General features: G+C 40.1%; 1 protein-coding gene across 2 annotated transcripts in view; it reads left to right on the forward strand.

Annotated features, from left to right (window-relative positions):
• Positions 1–20,976, forward strand: part of LOC149773191 (cytochrome b5 reductase 4-like) — a 164,829-nt gene that overhangs the window by 81,445 nt on the left and 62,408 nt on the right. For both annotated transcript variants that reach the window (XR_016417448.1, XM_089946687.1), the window contains exons 6-7: positions 3,179–3,193; positions 6,425–6,454. Coding sequence is in view for 1 of the 2 variants with exons in the window: in XM_089946687.1 (XP_089802813.1) it covers positions 3,179–3,193; positions 6,425–6,454 (45 nt within the window). In the remaining variant the exon portion in view is untranslated. The remainder of the gene's footprint in view (positions 1–3,178; positions 3,194–6,424; positions 6,455–20,976) is intronic.

A 20,976-nucleotide genomic window follows, 5' to 3' on the forward strand; every position in this document is an offset into this window, starting at 1 on the left:
CAAATGTAATAATTTTGTTAAAACTTTGAAAAAATAAAACTGCCATATAGAAGCAAGTTTTAAGCTCACTCTGACCCATTTTTGGAATGTCAGAAAGCTACCCATTTTGCATCTTCAGCTAGTTGTCCTACACTATAGTCACTTTAAAGCTACCCATTGTATATCTTCAGCTAGTTGTCCTACACTATAGTCAGAAAGCTACCCATTGTACATCTTCAGCTAGTTGTCCTACACTATAGTCAGAAAGCTACCCATTTTACATCTTCAGCTAGTTGTCCTACACTATAGTCACTTTAAAGCTACCCATTGTACATCTTCAGCTAGTTGTCCTACACTATAGTCAGAAAGCTACCCATTGTAGATCTTCAGCTAGTTGTCCTACACTATAGTCACTTTAAAGCTACCCATTTTACATCTTCAGCTAGTTGTCCTACACTATAGTCAGAAAGCTACCCATTTTACATCTTCAGCTAGTTGTCCTACACTATAGTCAGAAAGCTACCCATTGTACATCTTCAGCTAGTTGTCCTACACTATAGTCAGAAAGCTACCCATTTTACATCTTCAGCTAGTTGTCCTACACTATAGTCACTTTAAAGCTACCCATTGTACATCTTCAGCTAGTTGTCCTACACTATAGTCAGAAAGCTACCCATTGTACATCTTCAGCCAGTTGTCCTACACTGTAGTCAGAAAGCTACCCATTGTACATCTTCAGCTAGTTGTCCTACACTATAGTCACTTTAAAGCTACCCATTGTACATCTTCAGCTAGTTGTCCTACACTATAGTCAGAAATCTACCCATTGTACATCTTCAGCTAGTTGTCCTACACTATAGTCAGAAAGCTACCCATTGTACATCATCAGCTAGTTGTCCTACACTATAGTCAGAAATCTACCCATTGTACATCTTCAGCTAGTTGTCCTACACCATAGTCAGAAAGCTACCCATTGTATATCTTCAGCTGGTTGTCCTACACTATAGTCAGAAAGTTACCCATTGTACATCTTCAGCTAGTTGTCCTACACTATAGTCAGAAATCTACCCATTGTACATCTTCAGCTAGTTGTCCTACACCATAGTCAGAAAGCTACCCATTGTACATCTTCAGCTAGTTATCCTACACCATAGTCAGAAAGCTACCCATTGTATATCTTCAGCTGGTTGTCCTACACTATAGTCAGAAAGTTACCCATTGTACATCTTCAGCTAGTTGTCCTACACTATAGTCAGAAATCTACCCATTGTACATCTTCAGCTAGTTGTCCTACACCATAGTCAGAAAGCTACCCATTTTACATCTTCAGCTAGTTGTTCTACACTATAGTCAGAAAGCTATCCATTGTACATCTTCAGCTAGTTGTCCTACACTATAGTCACTTGAAAGTGTATGGCACTTGCTAACCATCAGATATGTTGTACATAAGACATTCTTGTCAGGGACTGTTTTTTGGGTTCACTCATAAGACTGACCAAAAGTATGATCGTTTTAGACACAAATCTTTATGTGGTGGGTCATCTCTTCGTGAGTAACAAAAGAAATATAGAAGGGAAAAGGTTAGCAAAAGAAAGCTGAAGCAGTAGATATATTCTTAGCAAAGAAAATATTGTGGTTTCATTTATTTTCATGGGTACTTTTAAAAAAATTATTTTCCTGTCAATGTTGGTAGTATTTGTAGGTATTTAAATGGATTAACCTCTTCAAATATTCAAAATAAAGAGTGGAAAAGAACAAAATGTTTGGCAAAAGCAAATCGCAGTTGCTTCAATGGTAAAAATAATACTGTCAATTATATGAGCACAAATCAAACACCTGTCAAGACCAAACACTTGCACTGTGATTTCATCTGAGTAATCAGCATGAAATGGACCTGATGTAAAGAACAACACTTAAGACCAGTTGGTTGTTAAAGCACATTATTTGATCTCTTCAAACACTATCCATGAAATTGCACCATTAGTTCCTTGTGATGACCATGGCATTAGCAGTTCAGTGGCTTAAAAGTGGTAAACTTCAACCTATTTTCCCCCTCAGGTTAGATAATGTTGTCATATCTACATGTTAATCAAACAACTGACCAGTTGCCCTTGCTCAATGCAGTTAAAAGACAGTGTCAATATTTGATATGTTCAGAGCCTTAATCAAAGTGCAGAGATACTATCTGAATTGTTAATGGAAGCACTCATTTGTTTGTACCTGTCTCATCTTCTACCCTTGACTTGACAGTAAATAAAGACTATAATAAAACAATTAAAATCACACTTCCATAACTGGTATGCTGAACAGGACATGGAAACCATCAGAGAAAAGAAAGACATCACTGTGAATGTTGGTATTCTGTTTTAGTGGACCTTAAAACCTCATCAATCAAGCCAATTCATGCTGAAAGTTTCAGTAAGGAAATTGGTAAGAGGGCTTCATATGTGACCAGTTGTTAGTTGGGTCTTTAAATTCATGGTTTGTAGTAACAACAAAATCTATGAAAATTAATGACAGCACAGTTATGCCAGATGTATTTTTGGTTACTATTTCATACATAATTTATAATCTAATAGAAGCATCAGTTGTATGCTAACCTGAAACTACATGTATATGCATTGACAACCATTTACAGAAACTACATGTATATGCCTTGGGGACTATTTACAGAAACTACATGTATATGCATTGAGGACCATTTACAGAAACTACACGTATAATCATTGAGGACCATTTACAGAAACTACATGTATATGCTTTGAGGACCATTTATAGAAACTATGTATATGCATTGAGGACCATTTACAGAAACTACATGTATATGCATTGAGGACCATTTATAGAAACTATGTATATGCATTGAGGACCATTTACAGAAACTACATGTATATGCATTGAGGACCATTTATAGAAACTATGTATATGCATTGAGGACCATTTACAGAAACTACATGTATATGCATTGAGAACCATTTATGGTGACCACTAGTAACATTGAGCAGGTGGCCATGATATTTTGAAGACATTTATATGGAACTGATTTAAATCTGACCATTTTGAGCAGATGACAGTTTTATGGAGGTTATCAGTAACACAGGTGTCACTATCTGTTTGAGGAATCATCACATGGAAAGTGAGAGGATAGATGATTCCATTTTCCCCATTTTTAATAAATACTTTCATTCTTCTGTTTCAGTGTTAGAGTTAAAAGGTAAATTTTCTATTTCTTGCATTGTCTATACAACTGACAATCCTTTCTCTATCTCATTTTATCTCTCTCATCTTACTGCCATTGCAATGTGTAATACTCCTCAGGTTCTCAATTAAACAACTCTGTCATTAATTGGGATTAATGCTGGATCAAATTGATCAGCTGTAAGGCACTAATGGAATGAAATACATGTATTGGGCTTTATCACCATATATTCTCATGTATAGGTCAAATCCAACTGTCGACCCAGATCTGCTGTCACATAATGTCAAGCAGATCTGGGTCTACATTGTTACCATATAAACTCACCTGTAAGTCAAGTCAAACTGCAAACAACAAAGATCCTGATCTTCTCTGGCATAATGTGCCAGCCAATCAGAGTCAATATTATTTGTTCTACTGATTACTCCTAACAAACTGCACTGACCCAGATATACCAGTGCATTATGTGACAGCAGATATGTGTCTGTGCAGTTTGCAGTTGGGCCAGTCTTATAAGTGAGTATTTATAGTATATGAGTAAAATTAAATTGGAGTGTGTACCGTCATTGACCAAAATATCCAGACACTAAATGCTAATTATTTTCTTTCTGTCCAGATAATGCATGTACTAATGAAACTGATCAAATTTCACAAATATTTTCAGAAAAATATCGTTTCTATCACAATAGTGTATCTTTGTGCCTAGCAAATACAATGTCTGTGCAGGTCAACATGGTTGCATTACATCCTTACTTGCCAATAACAAACGCTTACATATAATGTTTGAACGTTCTTATTCAAGTAAAGATTACAAGTTCCATTTCTGGCATTTGTTTTTCTTCTTTGCTTTTAAAAATATGACATTCTATTCATTGTGTATACTACTGTTCATGATAAGTCTTGCTAAGATATTTGGCTATTATGTGATCCACTTCAAATAGTAGTATTGTGTCATAATTTAAAGATTCTTTTTGATAGCAGAATGTTCCACTGAAATAAAATATATCTCTTCATCATATCTCACAGTTTTTTTTTAAATAAAGGTAATCCTTATTTCTTTCAGAAATGTTTGAAGCCTTTATAACACCAAAACTCCACATGTGGCAGTCATTTCCTTAATATGTAATGGAGCCAAGTCACTTAGACTGGCGCATGAACTTAATTTAGGGTTCCTGGACCATCCCAATTTTTAAGGAGGTCCTGGAATCCAGCTGGAATTCAATGAAAATATCTTGGAAACCTATTTGAAAATTACATTTTATCATAAAATGTCCTAATATTTGATATTAACAAGCAATACTAAAACTTGTCAGAAAAAAATGTTGTTTTTCTACTGCAACTTGCAGTGAACAGTTTTGCAACAATTGTCATATTACATCGCTATCCATCGTTGAATCTGGTGAGTAAAGAAGTTTTTGCACATATGCCTTCAACTGCAGTATTGTGTCATTAATCAAAGCTTAAGACTTTAAAAAAGACTTCTGAAATTTGTAATTTTCTCCTTAAAATCTCCTGGAAAAAAAAAATCATTTTGGTGCAAGGACCCTGCTAATTTTGGAATTCCATTATTTGTACTCGATTATAGATATAAAGACCGAGCTTTGCGAGCTATCCCAGCATTAGTTTTCAAACGAGTGGCGTATAGTATTATGCATACATTATATATGCTGAATGCACACCAATACCTATTTTATGAGTGGACTAGGGCCTTATGAATATTCCACCAAAAGGCTAAATGGACAGGTCATTCTATTTGACATGTATAGCGTCACAGGCAATGAATAGTCTTTATCCTCAGCACTTTGATGATACCATGCATTAAGCATTACAGTTGATAAAATATACTCTTAATTTAAGACAGAGCTGATCAAAATCATGGAGATCATTGAGCCTTAATATAAGTTAAGCTGATCAAAATCATGGAGATCATTGAGTCTTAATTTAAGATTAGCTGATCAAAATCATGGAGATCACTGAGTTTTAATTTAAGATAAGCTGATCAAAATCAGAAAGATCATTGAGCCTGAATTTAAGATAAGCTGATCAAAATCATGGAGATCATTGAGCCTTAATTTAAGATAGAGCTGATCAAAATCAGAAAGATCATTGAGCCTGAATTTAAGATAAGCTGACCAAAATCATGGAGATCATTGAGCCTTAATTTGAGATACACCTGATCAAAATGATGGAGATCATTGAGCCTTAATTTAAGATAAGCTGATCAAAATCATGGAGATCATTGAGCCTTAATTTAAGATACAGCTGATCAAAATCAGAAAGATCATTGAGCCTTAATTTAAGATAAGCTGATCAAAATCATGGAGATCAGTGAGTCTTAATTTAAGATAGAGCTGATCAAAATCATGGAGATCATTGAGCTTTATTTTAAGATACCGGGTAAGCTGATCAAAATCATGGAGATCATTGAGCCTTAATTTAAGATAAAGCTGATCAAAATCAGAAAGAGCATTGAGTCTTAATTTAAGATAGAGCTGATCAAAATCAGAAAGATCATTGAGCCTTAATTTAAGATAGAGCTGACAAAAATCATGGAGATCATTGAGCCTTAATTTAAGATAAGCTGATCAAAATCAGAGAGATCGTTGAGTCTTAATTTAAGATAGAGCTGATCAAAATCAGAGAGATCATTGAGTCTTAATTTAAGATAGAGCTGATCAAAATCAGAAAGATCATTGAGCCTAATATAAGATAAGCTGATCAAAATCATGGAGATCATTGAGCCTTAATTTAAGATAAAGCTGATCAAAATCATGGAGATCATTGAGTCTTAATTTAAGATAGAGCTGATCAAAATCAGAGAGATCATTGAGTCTTAATTTAAGACAGAGCTGATCAAACTCATGGAAATCATTGAGTCTTAATTTAAGATACAGCTGATCAAAATCATGGAGATCATTGAGCTTTAATTTAAGATACCGAGTAAGCTGATCAAAATCATGGACATCATTGAGCCTTAATTTAAGATAAGCTGATCAAAATCAGAGAGATCATTGAGGCTTTTTTATTCAAGGAAATAAAATGAAAGCCTTCAAGGGATTAAGAAATCAATTTGTTTGTTTGTCCTGACCACTGGTCAGTATGTTGGGACAAGTGCTCTTTCCAAGAGAAACTGTATTAAAGCAGAAAATCAAAGTCATTTTGATGTATCTTGTCTTGCAGGATGTGTAACAATCAGTTTTTTATGCTTTTGGGATACAAGTTATTATGTTTTTTTTAATACTTTTTCAGCAGGTGTACAGAGGTCACTAACAATGAATGGTGAGTATTGATTGTGAGGACCAACCCAGTATTTTTTATAAAGTCTCTTTTCTGATGATGCAAATAAAATCAGACAAATGTTTCCCTTTCTCGTTTTCATTATGATTATTAATCACATTGCCACAACTCTATCATGTCAGCTTATAAGTTGTTGAGGCCAGCAGGAGGGGGGGCGAATCCGACATTTTGTCCAAACGTCATTTGGCTTAATTAGTACTTTCTGCACTCAGCGGATCCGGTGTCGTCAGCGCCTGGTAAAAAAAAAACGACGTCGTCGTTGTCATCGTCGAGGGGCCAAGTCGACAATTGTCCAGACGTCATTTGGTTTAATTAATACCTTCTGCGCGCCGATCCTAGCGTCGTCAGCGTCCGGTAAACACATCGACGACCGCGTCGATGTCATCGCCCCCCCTGCTGCTTGCAATTTAACCGAATATTTGGTCAAGTCCGATACGATATCGTGTCCGAGGGTCATGTAAATTTATCGTTACAAATCCATGTGGGGTCGACTGAGCATGACTAAAAAAGTTTCGAAAAACATTAAAGTCCATGTCACCGCCGCACCATGTTTGCCAAATATTTCGTAGCGTGTGTGTATCAACGCCGTTGAATACAGCAAGAATATTACAGTTGTCTCTGATTACTTTTGGAATCGGAGAGTATCGTTGAGTGACATATATCACGTCAGTGTTTTTATGCCTGCCTCTGGAAAATATCCTAGCTGGGTTTTTCTGATTGTCTAACATAACATCATCGTACACGACTAAATTGTTAACGTCGCCATCAATATCATCGATACCCGGTGCATCATTGATATCCGTAATAAACTCGATGACATTTTTTTTAGCGATCGCTGATGCATTCTCGTTGAAATCTTTCAACACCTCGTAGCATCGTTGATCATCTACGCTAGGAGCAACCAAATACAACTTATCCCACTTCATCCATCTCATTATTAAATTGAGTAACAATTGCGTCTTGCCGGATCCAGATGGTCCGATGATAATCATCCGGATCGAGTTTGGTAACGCTGCAACATGCTTAACTGGTTCTCTTGTTTTAGTCGCTGAAAAGTCAATTATATTCATGTCTCTATACATAAATTATGGATCTATATTGTGTAAAGTGTAGAGTGCGTACTGGCACAAATGATATGACAACCGTTACAACAAGAAATAACAGATCGGCGCTTACTGGTAAGTGTGTACAATGCGGTACAAAGAAATTTAGATTTATTTCTATTAGACCCGGGGATGTTTTAAAAAAAAGCGAGGAGGTGATATTGCAGCCAAGTTATCAAAACTCCCCGGAACCCCGTGGGCAAAGTATCCAGGAGAAAAGCACCTTCCAGGATATAGCTACTGTGGCCCCGGAACACAATTAGATATCAGACTCGATGATCAAAATCAGCCCAAACCCGGTGAGTATCCAATAAATGCTATCGATAAGGCGTGTCATGCTCATGATGTTGCTTACAAAAGTAGCGATCTGCAACAGCATCATATCGCGGACGTAAAATTAATTCACGCGTTAAATGCTATTCCTGATAAATCTGTCAAAGAAAAATTGGCCTCATGGTTGGTAAAATTGGCTATGAAAGGTAAATTAATGGTGGGCGCTGGTAATTGAAAACGCTAGCGTTTATAATAACAACATGGAATCCATCTATTATTCTCCGAGAGGATACTGGAAGGGGAAGGCCGCAATTGGTAAGCTTGCAAGCGCTGCAAAGGTAACAAAGGCCACTGCGGCTAATTGGTTATCCAAACAGGCTATATGGCAAATCTATCTACCACCGCCTAAACAAATCAACTTCTCGCGCTTTGATGTCAGCGTACCTAATGAGGTTCATCAAGCTGATATACTATTTTTGCCGCATGACAACGGTTACAAATACGCGCTAACCATAGTTGATGTTGCGAGTCGATACAAACAAGCGGAGCCGTTAAAAACAAAGTCAGCAACTGAAGTAGCCGCTGCGTTTGAGCGGATTTATCGAAGAGGTCCTCTGCGCTGGTCAAATCTATTACAAGTTGATCCTGGTAGTGAATTTCGCGGCGCTGTTTTATCAACGCTGAAACATCATAGCGTCGCGATACGATGAGGTCATACTGCACTACATCGTGATCAGGCAATTGTTGAACGATTCAATCGGACTCTTGCTGAACGGTTATTTGGATATCAATACGCGAAGGAATTCATCCAAGAAAAACGATCTCGTGAATGGGTCAAAAGGTTACCAGGCGTAATTGCAGCGTTAAATAGCGAGATTACCCAAGCAATTAACATGAAGCCCAGCGACGCGATTAAATACAAGTATATACCCAAAGGATCAAAAATAGATAGTGTTTCCAAGCCGATTCTCGGCGATGTCACTGTTAGATATCTGTATGAACCAGGAGAGCTTGAAGGCGGTAAAAAAAGAGCTACTGATCCTATTTGGAGTGTTACCACACATAACATATCAACGATAACACGATCAACTGGTAGACCACCGATCTATAGACTGGATCCAACTGCCCCACAGCGGGGGTTTACACGCGAGCAACTACAAGTGATACCTGACGATACTCAATTACCCCCACGTGGTCTTAACTAGCTCCGTTGCGTCTATTGCACTCAAGACAGGTCAACCTCACATTGTTTTTGACATGACCGAGACTGTTATCGATCCTGTCCACGGTAAATTGGCGAGCGTCTTTATCCGAATAACGCCAACTCATTATACAATTGCAACTCGCGCAGTGATTATTCTGTTGTTGTCGTAACGCAATTATTAATTCGGCATCAATATCAAAACGCCGTTGTTTTTTTTTATCCTGTTGGCGGTAACCCGAGTGTTTTCTATCAATGACGCTTGCATCGATGATGTCGTTGTCGGTGACTTCGTCAGTGACTCCGTCAACAACAATTCTTCGAAGCTGATTTATCCTCCGTACTCGGGACACTGCAAGATAGACTAGATTTGACCATTCGATGCGATTATCAACCATCCAAACAATTGTGTCCGTGATGGTTAGTCCCTGCGAGGAATGTATTGTCGTTGCGTATCCTAGCGTCCACGGGGATTTATCAGCACGTAGCGCATCCTCGACAACGCTGATATCAATGAGCACGATATCATTCAGCACGAGAATTTGTTTTTTTGTCCCTGACGCCGTCGGGCCCGGGATTTCAACTTCAATGTTCTGCCGCCGTGTATCCGCGGGTCTATAGCATAACGGCACTGGACGCGTTGGAAACTTTTCCTTATGCAACGTAAACAACTTTTGCTGAAGTGTGTCTCTGACTATCTTTCTACTCGCTACAATCAAATCGTTTGGTCTCCATGTTTCCCAGAATTCATTTAACGGCGTTTCCGGAATCACCTCGCGAATTATTTCACATTGAATTCTATCCGGCTGTAATCTGATTAATTTTTTAACCTCGCGCAGTTGTTCATCAAGTGCTCGGTAATCAGTATCAGTTTCTTCATAATAGTCCACAAACCCGCTTAACCAATCATGCGCACCCTTGCCGACAAATGGTGGTGGTTGACCATGGTCGCCACACATGATCACCGCTGTATTCGCGAGCAGCAACCAATCAAGAAACATTTGTAAAACATCTAACGAAACAGTACATATCTCATCCCAGATGATAACCTCAGGAATAAATTTTTCACCCATTCGATCAGGAGTCCACTCACCACCGCTGTATCGAAAAAAGCTGTGATAAGTAACGGCGTCAACATTTTGTTGTTTTATCTCTCGCGCTAGTCTATGGGTCGGTGTAAGCACGATTATACTTGCCCGCGTTCGAAATAATTCAATTGCCCGAGTCGTCTTTCCTGACCCGCCACAGCCGCTTAAATAAACTGTTTTGTGTCTACAAATTGGATCAGAACACGGTGGTGCATTAGACCATTCTGACAATTTATCACCGCGTAGGTAATTGTTTTCAACGGTGACATCTGCTGACGGGGAATAATCGCGTCGTATTTCATTTTTAATTCTCCATGTACCCCAACTCTCGTCCGGACTAGTAAACCCGGCTACGTTTTCCTTGTACTTTACGTCAACATAAAACGAATCAATGGCTACTCTAACCACGGTGTCAGGAAATCTATTTATCATCGAGAATAAATTGATAGCGGCATAACCCAGCATAGACGCCCTCAAATGCGGGTATGCCGGGCTGTCTCCATCGCTGTAGGTAACAACTGTACCCAACCTTGTTCCATTGGACAAGAAAGCTGTTTCGCAGTTCACGTATCTATTTTTCGCCACTGCGTCCCTGATTACGAAATCATATTCTGCGTCATCTATAATCAGCCGTGAGCAATATCGTTTGTAGTCGTGGTTTTTTCCACCTTGTGTGAACTTACCGATTATTCTTCTACCGAGATCTTTTGCCTCTATGTTTCGTTGGTTGAATATCCTCCTGGACCATTCGACGATATATTCCTCGTCGGCATCGATGTGTTTTTTGGACTCGTCAATTATGCTATCTAGACGCTCCGGTTCTGGTAACCAGACTTCAGTCTGCGCTCGGTATGATATAATCGCGTCACTGACAATCAACAATACAAGCATTTTACAATCAATCATATACCGTAGCAGCGCTATTGGCAGCCACTTCTTTTCAGCCATGTGTCTACCGATCCAAATATAGCAACAGCGATGAAGTCCTGCCGCGAACTCAAATGATACTACGCGAGCGAATCCGGTTAAATCAAAATCAGGCAGTGGTCCATTAATAGCAACACGAGTCATTTCATGTCTGGGGTGTCCAAATCGTTTGAAATACTCAGCGGCGGATCCATACCCGAGAAAACTCGCTGGATAACAGGCAATCATATCAACCGAGATTATAGCGTCGCAGTTGTATTCAGTGTTCCATAGTCCACCGTGATAGTATTCCAAACAACTGGATTGCACATCCGGTAGAAATTCCTTGCGCGTTGGTCTCCACGCATTTTTCCTCGCTGCAACATGAGCCGCAACCGATGGAATCGTAAAACAATTTGTTAGCAGTTGTTCATCATGCTCTTCAAATTCCATGGCGGTTTTTTTCATCCTGTTGTGAAATGCTTCAGTGCGATATAATTCACCGTTTGGTCTTACAAACTGATCAAAGGTATCAGCGCTGCGAAGTAACCACACTGATACAGGGTCGTTTTTACACAAACAAGCAATAGCATCAAATAGTTTCCTCTCCGCGAGAAAACTATCCTGTATAAATTCTTCGGGTATATACTTTACTGTTCTATCCCGTGGAAACACTGTGATCGCGGGCGTCCATGCGTGTTCGTTATGATCAATAATTTTGATTGGGGCCCCATTTGATTTGTACTTTGATTCGTATAATACTTCACCGGTTATCGTTGTAACGGTTATTGGAAATCTCAGCGATGTTTCTAATCTCGCTTTGTCGCTGATGGTTGCTCCTCGCTCGCGCACTGTCTCCTCCCACCGGTTGATTTTGCTGCGTCGTAAATCAGTCAATTTGTTTCCTCGACATGCATTTGTAAAATGCTCTATTATTCGTTCTGCTACACAATTTATCCCAGTTGACTGTTTCATCGGCGCTAGTTTTCGGATATCAGGTTTCTTATTTAACGGGTATATTCCATAAACAACTGCTGTTTCAGGATACGCTCGTTCATAGTATGGTCTGTCAGTTCCGGTTAACAACCCCGGCTTGGAGTCGCGGCTAACAGTGACTGTTTTCTTGTCGCTGAGAACTGGTTCAAATTTATCACGTATGATCCAATCACCTGATTCCACCCGGACAATGAATTTTACTCTGAAGAAATACTTTTTACCGTCAAGTTGTGATATTATCGTTGCTGCGCGGTTGTCGTTCATGGTAGCATCAACAACGCCATCAATTCGAAATGTTGACCAACTATGAGATGCACCATCACGCTTGAATTCATCGATACAATCGCGTATTTTACTCAACAGGGTTCTATCGTTTATTAACGCTTTTGGTGCGTCCTTGAGGACTCTATCGAGATTGAACTTAATATTTTTCCAGGGCTTAATTGCTGCTAATCTCTCGAACTCATCCATATAATTAAAACAAGTATTTAAATGAAAGAATATAGTATAATGAATCACTGCAAATGGTTGATGATTGGGTCGACAACCCCGTGCAATAAATCATGTAGAGGTGAATTCTGCGGGTATCATTTACAAAGCGTTCATAATGGTTCTCTTGGCCCCCTCCCGTGCTTGGTTTGTCACGTCGGTGTAAGAGGAAAATCGCAGTTGTGTATCAATTGTGGCGGAAAGCGATACAGAGAGTTAAAACGCTATTATGACAAACGAATAAAAAACGCTGTCATTGACCCCACCGCTGACTTCGTCATCAAAACCCCCCAAGACTACGTTGAAAGATTCATAATTAAACCAAATAATAAATTAGACAAGTAGTATTATTATATAAATGGACCAAGAGTTCAGACCTCACCCCTTGCTCGTCAATTACGAGGCATCTCGCGATGGCATTGTTAGAAACCGCAAACTGAAGAAGCCGGTTGGATGGAAAAACAATCACGGGTATTTAATGTTTGGTGCCGGAAAGAAGAAGTATCTTGTTCACAGGGTGGTATATGAAGCGTTTAAGGGGCCAGTCGAGGATGGTTTCGTTATTGATCACATTGATTCTGATTGTCTAAATAATTCTCTTACAAACCTGCAAGCTATCTCTCAGAGTGAGAATAATAAAAAAGGCCAAACTGGTAAGTTTTCAAAGCAAGCAAGGGGTGTTAAATCGTTTGATACAACAACTCACGAAGAAAAAATATTTCAGTCGATGAACGAGGCAGGAAAATATTTCGATATTTGTAGAGCCTCGGTACGATTTGTTGCAGAACGAGTATATCAAACAGCGATTTCAAAAAAGACTGGGCACAGAATTCGATTTTCATATGTAACAGAAATCAGCGAGTGACGAAGTCCCCGTGACAAGGCCACCGGCACCCATGGCGCTGACGAAGTCGCCATGACAGTGCGAACGGTATCCTACGGTTAACACACCTCGGGATTGATACGCGGGGTTTCATTTTTTTTTTTATTTAAAAACAAGATGTTTTATAAGAATAATGAATATCGAAGACATCAATAATATATTAGCTGAGATTTCAAAATTAAAAAATCAAGGAATTGAATTATCTGATAGTCTCGACAGCGAAAAAATATTATCCGATTATGAGATTATTAACGAGCAATCGAAACAGGGGCATTTTACCCTGGCCCGCGAGTACTTTTTTATAAAACGATTACAACATACGATTAATGAAAACTTGTACCACAATGACGCAAATGCATTCATTGGACTATTCACTGCCGTTGAAATAATACGAAAAAAACTCGGACGTGTTTATGAACGACGCCGGGAGATTTCTAGTAAGATCAAAAACATCAGAAGGATCACAGACGAAAACTCCGGCGAGAAATTAGAAATTGCTTCGCAATTGCAATAATGGTAGGCGAATCACTCACTACTCGGCTAGCCAGATAGCGGCTAGCGGCGCTTAAAAAGTTCATACCGTTACGAGACAGGGTCCGAGAACAACTTCAAACGCGGCAGCAAATGCAAACTGATTTTGCTGTTGGAAGCGAACAACTCTTTGCCCCGGTAACTAAAGCGACCAAAGATGTTACGGCAGCAACTGTATCCGTCCTCGATGCGCTTGAAAAGATAGCGGCTCAGACCGAACAAACAAAAAGGTCTTTAGAAACACTCCCTGCAAAAATAGCGGCTGCTACAACACGGAGGCCACCACCACTCGCTATAACCGAACCACAAGAACCTTATGTTACAATGGCCGACGAGGAAGAACTAGGCGCCACCGCAAGAGAACCAGAAGAAGAAATACCAGAAGAAGAAATAGCAGAATAAGAAAAAGAGAGGAGTATACCCCGTAATGTACTCAAGAAGAGCACAATAGATCAAATTAGAGGCCTCAGCTATGATGAATTAATTAATTTTGCTGCCAACAATTTTGCTAAGAGCATACGAGATAAGGAGCATATCAATAGCGGTTACGAGAAAAATATAAAGTCGTTAAAGGATTGGACAAGAATAGTGTATTTGGCGAGTAAACACGAGAATGCATTATCACCGCGTGATAATAAATATATAATATTCCACAATAAAGTAAAAAGTATAAAACCAAAAAAAGGAAAAGGATACTCTGTTGGTAAAGAATCCTACGGCGTTACCTGTCCTAACAGTGTTCTCAGTGATATATCACGGCTAGAGGTACTAATCGGAGGAAAATGAGCCGGAAATTATTCCCCGGAAATAATCAATGAGGCCGCTGATATTTGCAAGCGGTTATTTACGGGCGGTATCATGGACATTAGTGCGTATCGAACGCTCATAGACGAACTCGTGGATGATTAAAAAAATTATCGTTTTTGTTAATCCTGGCCGTTTTTTGCCATTTTTTGACCGTTTTTTGCCATTTTTTGACCGTTTTTTGCCATTTTTTGACTGTTTTTGACAATTTTTTGAGGGCAAAAACCCCAGGATATCATTTAGAGAAAATCGATGTTTTTGCTGAAAAATCGAAAAAAAACGACTATAGGCAACAAAAAATGACCAAAAATGACTAGAAATCAAGAAAAAACCGGAAAAAAACCGGATTTTTATCAAGGGTAAGAACCCAAGGAAATTTTGATAAAATTTATTCCGGTTTTCCACACGGCGGTGGGAAGGGGGGTCAATCACTAATTGGAAAACTGGTGTTTTTAATAAGGATGATCATACACTACAACCATGATAAACCAGTACTCGTCTACGTGGTAAACTCGCGATTGCCTGTTTACCGCGCATACTATGGAGATGGTCTCGGTAGCACCATTGCGGGGTTATTTACAAGAATGGCTCCAAAAGTAGCGCCGTTAGCCAAACAATTAGGAATGAAGGCTATTGATGTTATTCGTGATAAGGGTATTAGTGCTATTGGAGACGTTGCCGGTAAGGCGCTTTCAGCCGCGCGGGACAAACTAATGTCGTTGGTGAGGAGAAAAAAACAGAAACCACCGGTGATGCCATCAACGACGGTGATGCCTGCAAATGTCAGTAAAGTAATAAATAACGCCGTGGAAGAAAAATTAGAGTCGTTGGCGGCTCAGTCATCCACCAACGCGCCCATGAACACAATAGCGGGGGAGTGGTCTTAAACAGAGTTCAAAGAATTTACGACGAAAAAATCGCAATTGAAAACATCAACACGATAAATAATAGAAATGTTTGCGCGAACCGCTGATCCCATGTTTGATATGGATGCCCCAGTGCGCAGGGACGATTCTGTCTGTGATTATCAATATTATTCTTATTATGCAGCGCAACCCGACCTACGATCGCGAATTGAACTTCAAGTCCAAGATACCAGTAAATACTTTCTGCCTTGTGAAGCGTTTATCGAAATTGAGGGAGAACTCGTGACAAATGCCACCGATAATGCACCATACGCAGATGACAATCATGTTCGAGTTGGTTTCGTCAACAACGGTATCATGGCGTTATTTGAGAGCGCCAGATATCTTATTGACGGGCGAGAAATTGAGTCAATAGAACGCGAGGTTGATGTTGCAACGACGATAATTGGGTTAGCGAGATACTCGGATGATTATACAAGATCGGCGGGCCCATCTATGATGTTTGCGAAGGACTCCGCCGATAACGCTGACCATTTTCAGTACGTTAACGTGCTGGTGGAAAGAGATACCGCAACTGACCCACAGGCTGAAGCAAATAACCCAGACCGCAGAGCAAGACCAGGCGCTAATTTCACTGTTATAAAAAGTCTTAACGATAATTACAATATGGGATTCGCAGCACGAATGTTGATGCTAAAAAGACCACGCCGGCAGTTTTCATGCGCGATTCCACTCCATCACATATTTGGATTCTGCAGAAATGTCAGGAAGGTTATCTATGGGGCCAAGCATACAATCGCGCTGACGCGAAGGGGCGATGATAACAATGCAATATGGCGTGCTGCTGGCGTCGCTGCCGGTAAAGTCGTTTTAACTAAAATAGCATTGTGGATGCCGGTGCTGACTCCATCAGTTACCACGGAAGCACGATTGTTAGCATTTATGGAACAGGGAGGGAAATCGTTGTTGAGTTGGCTAGCGGTAACAACTGATGCTAAAGAGGATAATGTTGCTGATACATTTACATGGCACCTGGCATCAAAACAGGGTGTTTCAGCCCCGCGTCATATATTCATAGCGCTACAGAATAGGGAACGATTGGGCAGTCAAGAACGCAGCCATATGATATTTGATCAATTAGGAGTCAGGGATGTTTCGCTGAGAATAAACGGACAACAGGAACCATCCGAGGATATACAGCTTAATTACGGCGACAACCATGTCGCACGTGTGTACCATCGATTGCTGTCATATATGGGTCGTGATCAAAACGTCGACACTGGTTTGCAAATATCGCAACTTGATTTTAAAAACCTGTATCCGATTTATTATTTTTCGTTGGAGCATCTTGATTTAACGAGACAATCCGTCGTTGATTTACACTTCCGAGCTCGTATAGCCCCGGCTGGTGTTAATTATAGAGCGGTTGCTGTCATTCTCAGCGATAAATCAATGCTGCTAGAAGGTGTTGGCGGACGAATGAGAATCGTTGATGCGCCAGTGGAAAACATGTAATTGAAAGCACAAACACGTTTACAATAAAATGTCGTATAGTGTCGTCAGTGTAGAGTTGACTGATGGTCAAGTCAAGAAATTACGATCAAAGTCGGCTAAACAATGTGGAACCACAATAACGCTGAAGCCGTCACAGATAGCGGGTGGTAATCATAAGATATCGTTGACGGCGCGTCAAATAAAACATTTCAATAATGCGATGAAGAATAAAAAGGGTGTTCAAATAGATTTTTCAGCCGCAGCGATTAAAAACATGGAAAAGACCGGTGGGATATTTCCGCTGTTAGCTGCGATTCCAGCGTTGATTGCCGCGGCGGCCCCAGCAGTGGCTAAGGCGGCGGCGTTGGGAGCCGTTGGTACCGCGGCGGGGATGGCATTGAAGAAGGCAACCGGGAAAGGCTATAAAAAAAAACGACCCATAGCCGGAAAGGGTCTAAGACTACCGGGAACCGTTTATTGACTCAGGAGTCTATGACTCCCATGTCTAATTTTGATTTAATAGACGCCGCAAACGCGTTAGCGATAAAAAACTTCAGAGGTGTTTTTATGAGGGATCAATTACCGGCGGCACCAAGGAATATTGAAACCGGCATAATTAACCTCGATGGGTCCTCCGGAGCGGGAACTCATTGGGTTGCATACGCGATTGATCCGCGTGCGATCGTCTATTTTGATTCATACGGGTTAGCTCCGCCGAAAGAGTTCATGCGGTATATCCGGGCGTGTTCAGCCCGGGCGTGTTCAGCCCGGGTTTTTTATTCCACGCTGCCAACACAGCGATTAAGCGACCCACCGATATGCGGCCGTGAGGTATTGAACGTACTCGCGGCGATTTCATCATCGCGGAAACCACCTCATGTGGTTGTAAACGAATACACTAGTGGGGTCGTAGAGGCCCGGCGGGTTAATTAGAAACGCCGTATTTTTTTACAATAACGATGATTGATATTTGGGGACGACCGGTTTTGGCGCTGAAAGAGTCCACAAAAACGCTCGCCACCGATGACATAAAAAAACTAATCGAGGATGAAATCGCTGATACGTTGAATTTAACCAGTGTTGACCCAGGTGAAATAGTCGTATTTCAAGACCGCCAGGGTAAATTGAAATCCAGTAATGTGTCGCTGGATGATGTTTTAACACGACAGCGTGATGCTGCCGAGGACGCTATCGCGTTGTATACCGGCGACGGACGACTCAAACCGGGTGAACATATATCGGCGGTAACATTAGTCAAAGACGGTTTTATAAGGTTGGATAGATCGGTGACCGAACTTGACGCGCAGGTGAAAAAATCTGCCACCGAGGTGAAAAAATCTATCACCGATATACAACTCACTACCGCTAGTTTTTTCGGGACCCCGACGGTAACCGAACCGAATCTTGCAACAATAAAAAATACTATTTCGGAGTTTACAATGCTGTCGGGCCAATTTTACACGTTACCAAAAAATTTTAACAGGGTTGATAGCGCCGTTGATAAATTCCTTGGTAAAAAAAATGTCAAACCGGATGAGATTACAATAACTATAAATGATATCACTGCGTATGGACAGGAAAAAAAAACAATCAAACTTGATGTTGCAACGAACAGAAATGGTGTAGACGTGCATGAACGGGAAATAGAAATAATCGGCGCTAATTTTGCAACGATCATAAATAATGTAGACTCGCATAGATGGAAAATAGAAACAATTAAAACTGATGTTACAACGATCATAAATAATGTAGACGCGCATACACAGGACATAATGACAATCAGAGCTGATATTGAAGCGAACAAAAGGGGTGTAGACGCGCATACACAGGAAATAGGAACAATCAAAACTGATATTGAAGCGAACAAAAAAAATATAGACGCGTATTGGCGGGGAATAGGAATAATCAAAACTGATGTTGCAGCGAACAAAAAAGGTATAGACGTGCATACATATGAAATAGGAACAATCAAACTTGATGTTGCAGCAAACAAAAAAAGTATAACCGAGAATACACGGGAAATAGAAACAATCAAAACTAATGTTGCAGCGAACAAGAATAATATGGACGCGAATTCGCTGAGAATAGAAATAATCAGAACTGATGTTGAAGCGATTAAAGACGGACTACCGAGAGTAGTAGAGCAATTCGAAAAAATAAAAATCCCTCATGAGAACACCATCAACACAGTATACACAATTCGGCATGGATCATTCGATTGGACTCCTACACAGAATACAGTAAATATTACCGCAACTGTTAAGGGCATTTATCGATTGACACTGGTTTCAATGATGCAGTTTAATATATTATCGTCGAGTTCATCCGGGTTTAACAATACAATATCAACAATTATAGACAAGTACGCAACCGAACAGTTTACAATTTATGCCGTTGATGGAAATTTAGCCGGGGCAAACATCACATGGTATGTGGAATTTGTAGCGGATCTAAGTAATTAAAAACACTAGCTCTTTTAGAATAAAAATGACCACCAGGGTAATTGAATCAGAGGTATCACCGACGTCACATCAATATCGATTCGATACCGCAAAAGAATTCTCCGCAAACTTGAAAACGCTTTCCGAACAATACCGCGCAAAAATAAAAAAATACCGCCGAAAAATAACCACCATCGACGCGGTCGTGTACTCGGTGTCGGGTATAGTAGCCGGTACCGGTGTTATTTTATCCACGGTGACCACGATAGCCCCGATCGCTGTTCCAATCGCTATCTCCGCGATGACAACAATTGCTGGAGTCGCCAACGCAATCACTAGGAAGATATCATCGTGTTTTCAGAAAAAACTCGACGAGTATACAGTAAAACATCAAATAGTATCCGACGCGTACTCGAAATTATCCGGGTTGATCTCGTTATCGATTGATAATTTGTTCATATCCGATGTTGAATTCTCCACGATGGTCCAGTTGTACAGCTCCGCGATGTCAAAAATCGAGGATTTTCAACTGGAAGCCGGAACCACCTGGTTGTTGAAATTAGACACTAAAAACAACGAATAATAATAATGTCGCTGAACCCCGAAGGGTTTCAATTACTTCAGCGGATCGCAGAGAACACCACTCCGGTACAAACAAATATGATATCGATAACGTCAACGAAACCCGAATTCAGTGTGAACTTCCCATCACCGGTTCCAGTGAAGGAAATAGCGCTGGCAAAATTGCGAGTATATCACAGTTGGCCTAATATCCGAGCGGACGCATTTAACGGACAACAACCTAATAACTCGCTGGTTTTTGCATGGACAAATAAACCCGATGGAACCCCAGACTGGAAGGAGGTTACAATACCAACTGGGTCATACCAAATAGAACAAATCAATAAAGAATTTCAACGCAGGATAAAATCGATCACAGGAAAAGAATCAAAAATCGCTATTACGGTTCATGAACCGACGTTATCGTCGACGATTGAAATAAGCACACCGGGGTATATGGTTGATATTTACAACAGTTCAATAAGAACCATACTAGGATGGCCTAAGAATCCACCTCATGAAATCCCCACGGACAAGCAATCGTATCATGAGATTAATCCCAGTTATCGAGATAAATTGTCTGTTATGAAAAACGCGTTATTACCCAGCGAGTTTATGTTTCAAGACAGGAATAACATGCAATGGTATTTTCAGTATGGGGAAACTCCTGAATTGCACACCACATTCGCAATTAGTTTAAGGAATATCACTGATATGTTTACCGAGATTAATCATTATTACCAATTACAACTAGAACAGCTACGGGAGACAAAAGCACAAAAACACGTTGAGGTGTTAAATCAACTTATATCAGACATGGAATATATCAATGAACGAATCGTTGAGACAATATCCGCTAACAGCGATG

The sequence above is a fragment of the Sinohyriopsis cumingii genome, unplaced genomic scaffold (genome assembly GCF_028554795.1).
Source record: "Sinohyriopsis cumingii isolate HCF-2022 unplaced genomic scaffold, ASM2855479v2 utg000837l, whole genome shotgun sequence".
Lineage (NCBI taxonomy): Eukaryota > Metazoa > Mollusca > Bivalvia > Unionida > Unionidae > Sinohyriopsis > Sinohyriopsis cumingii.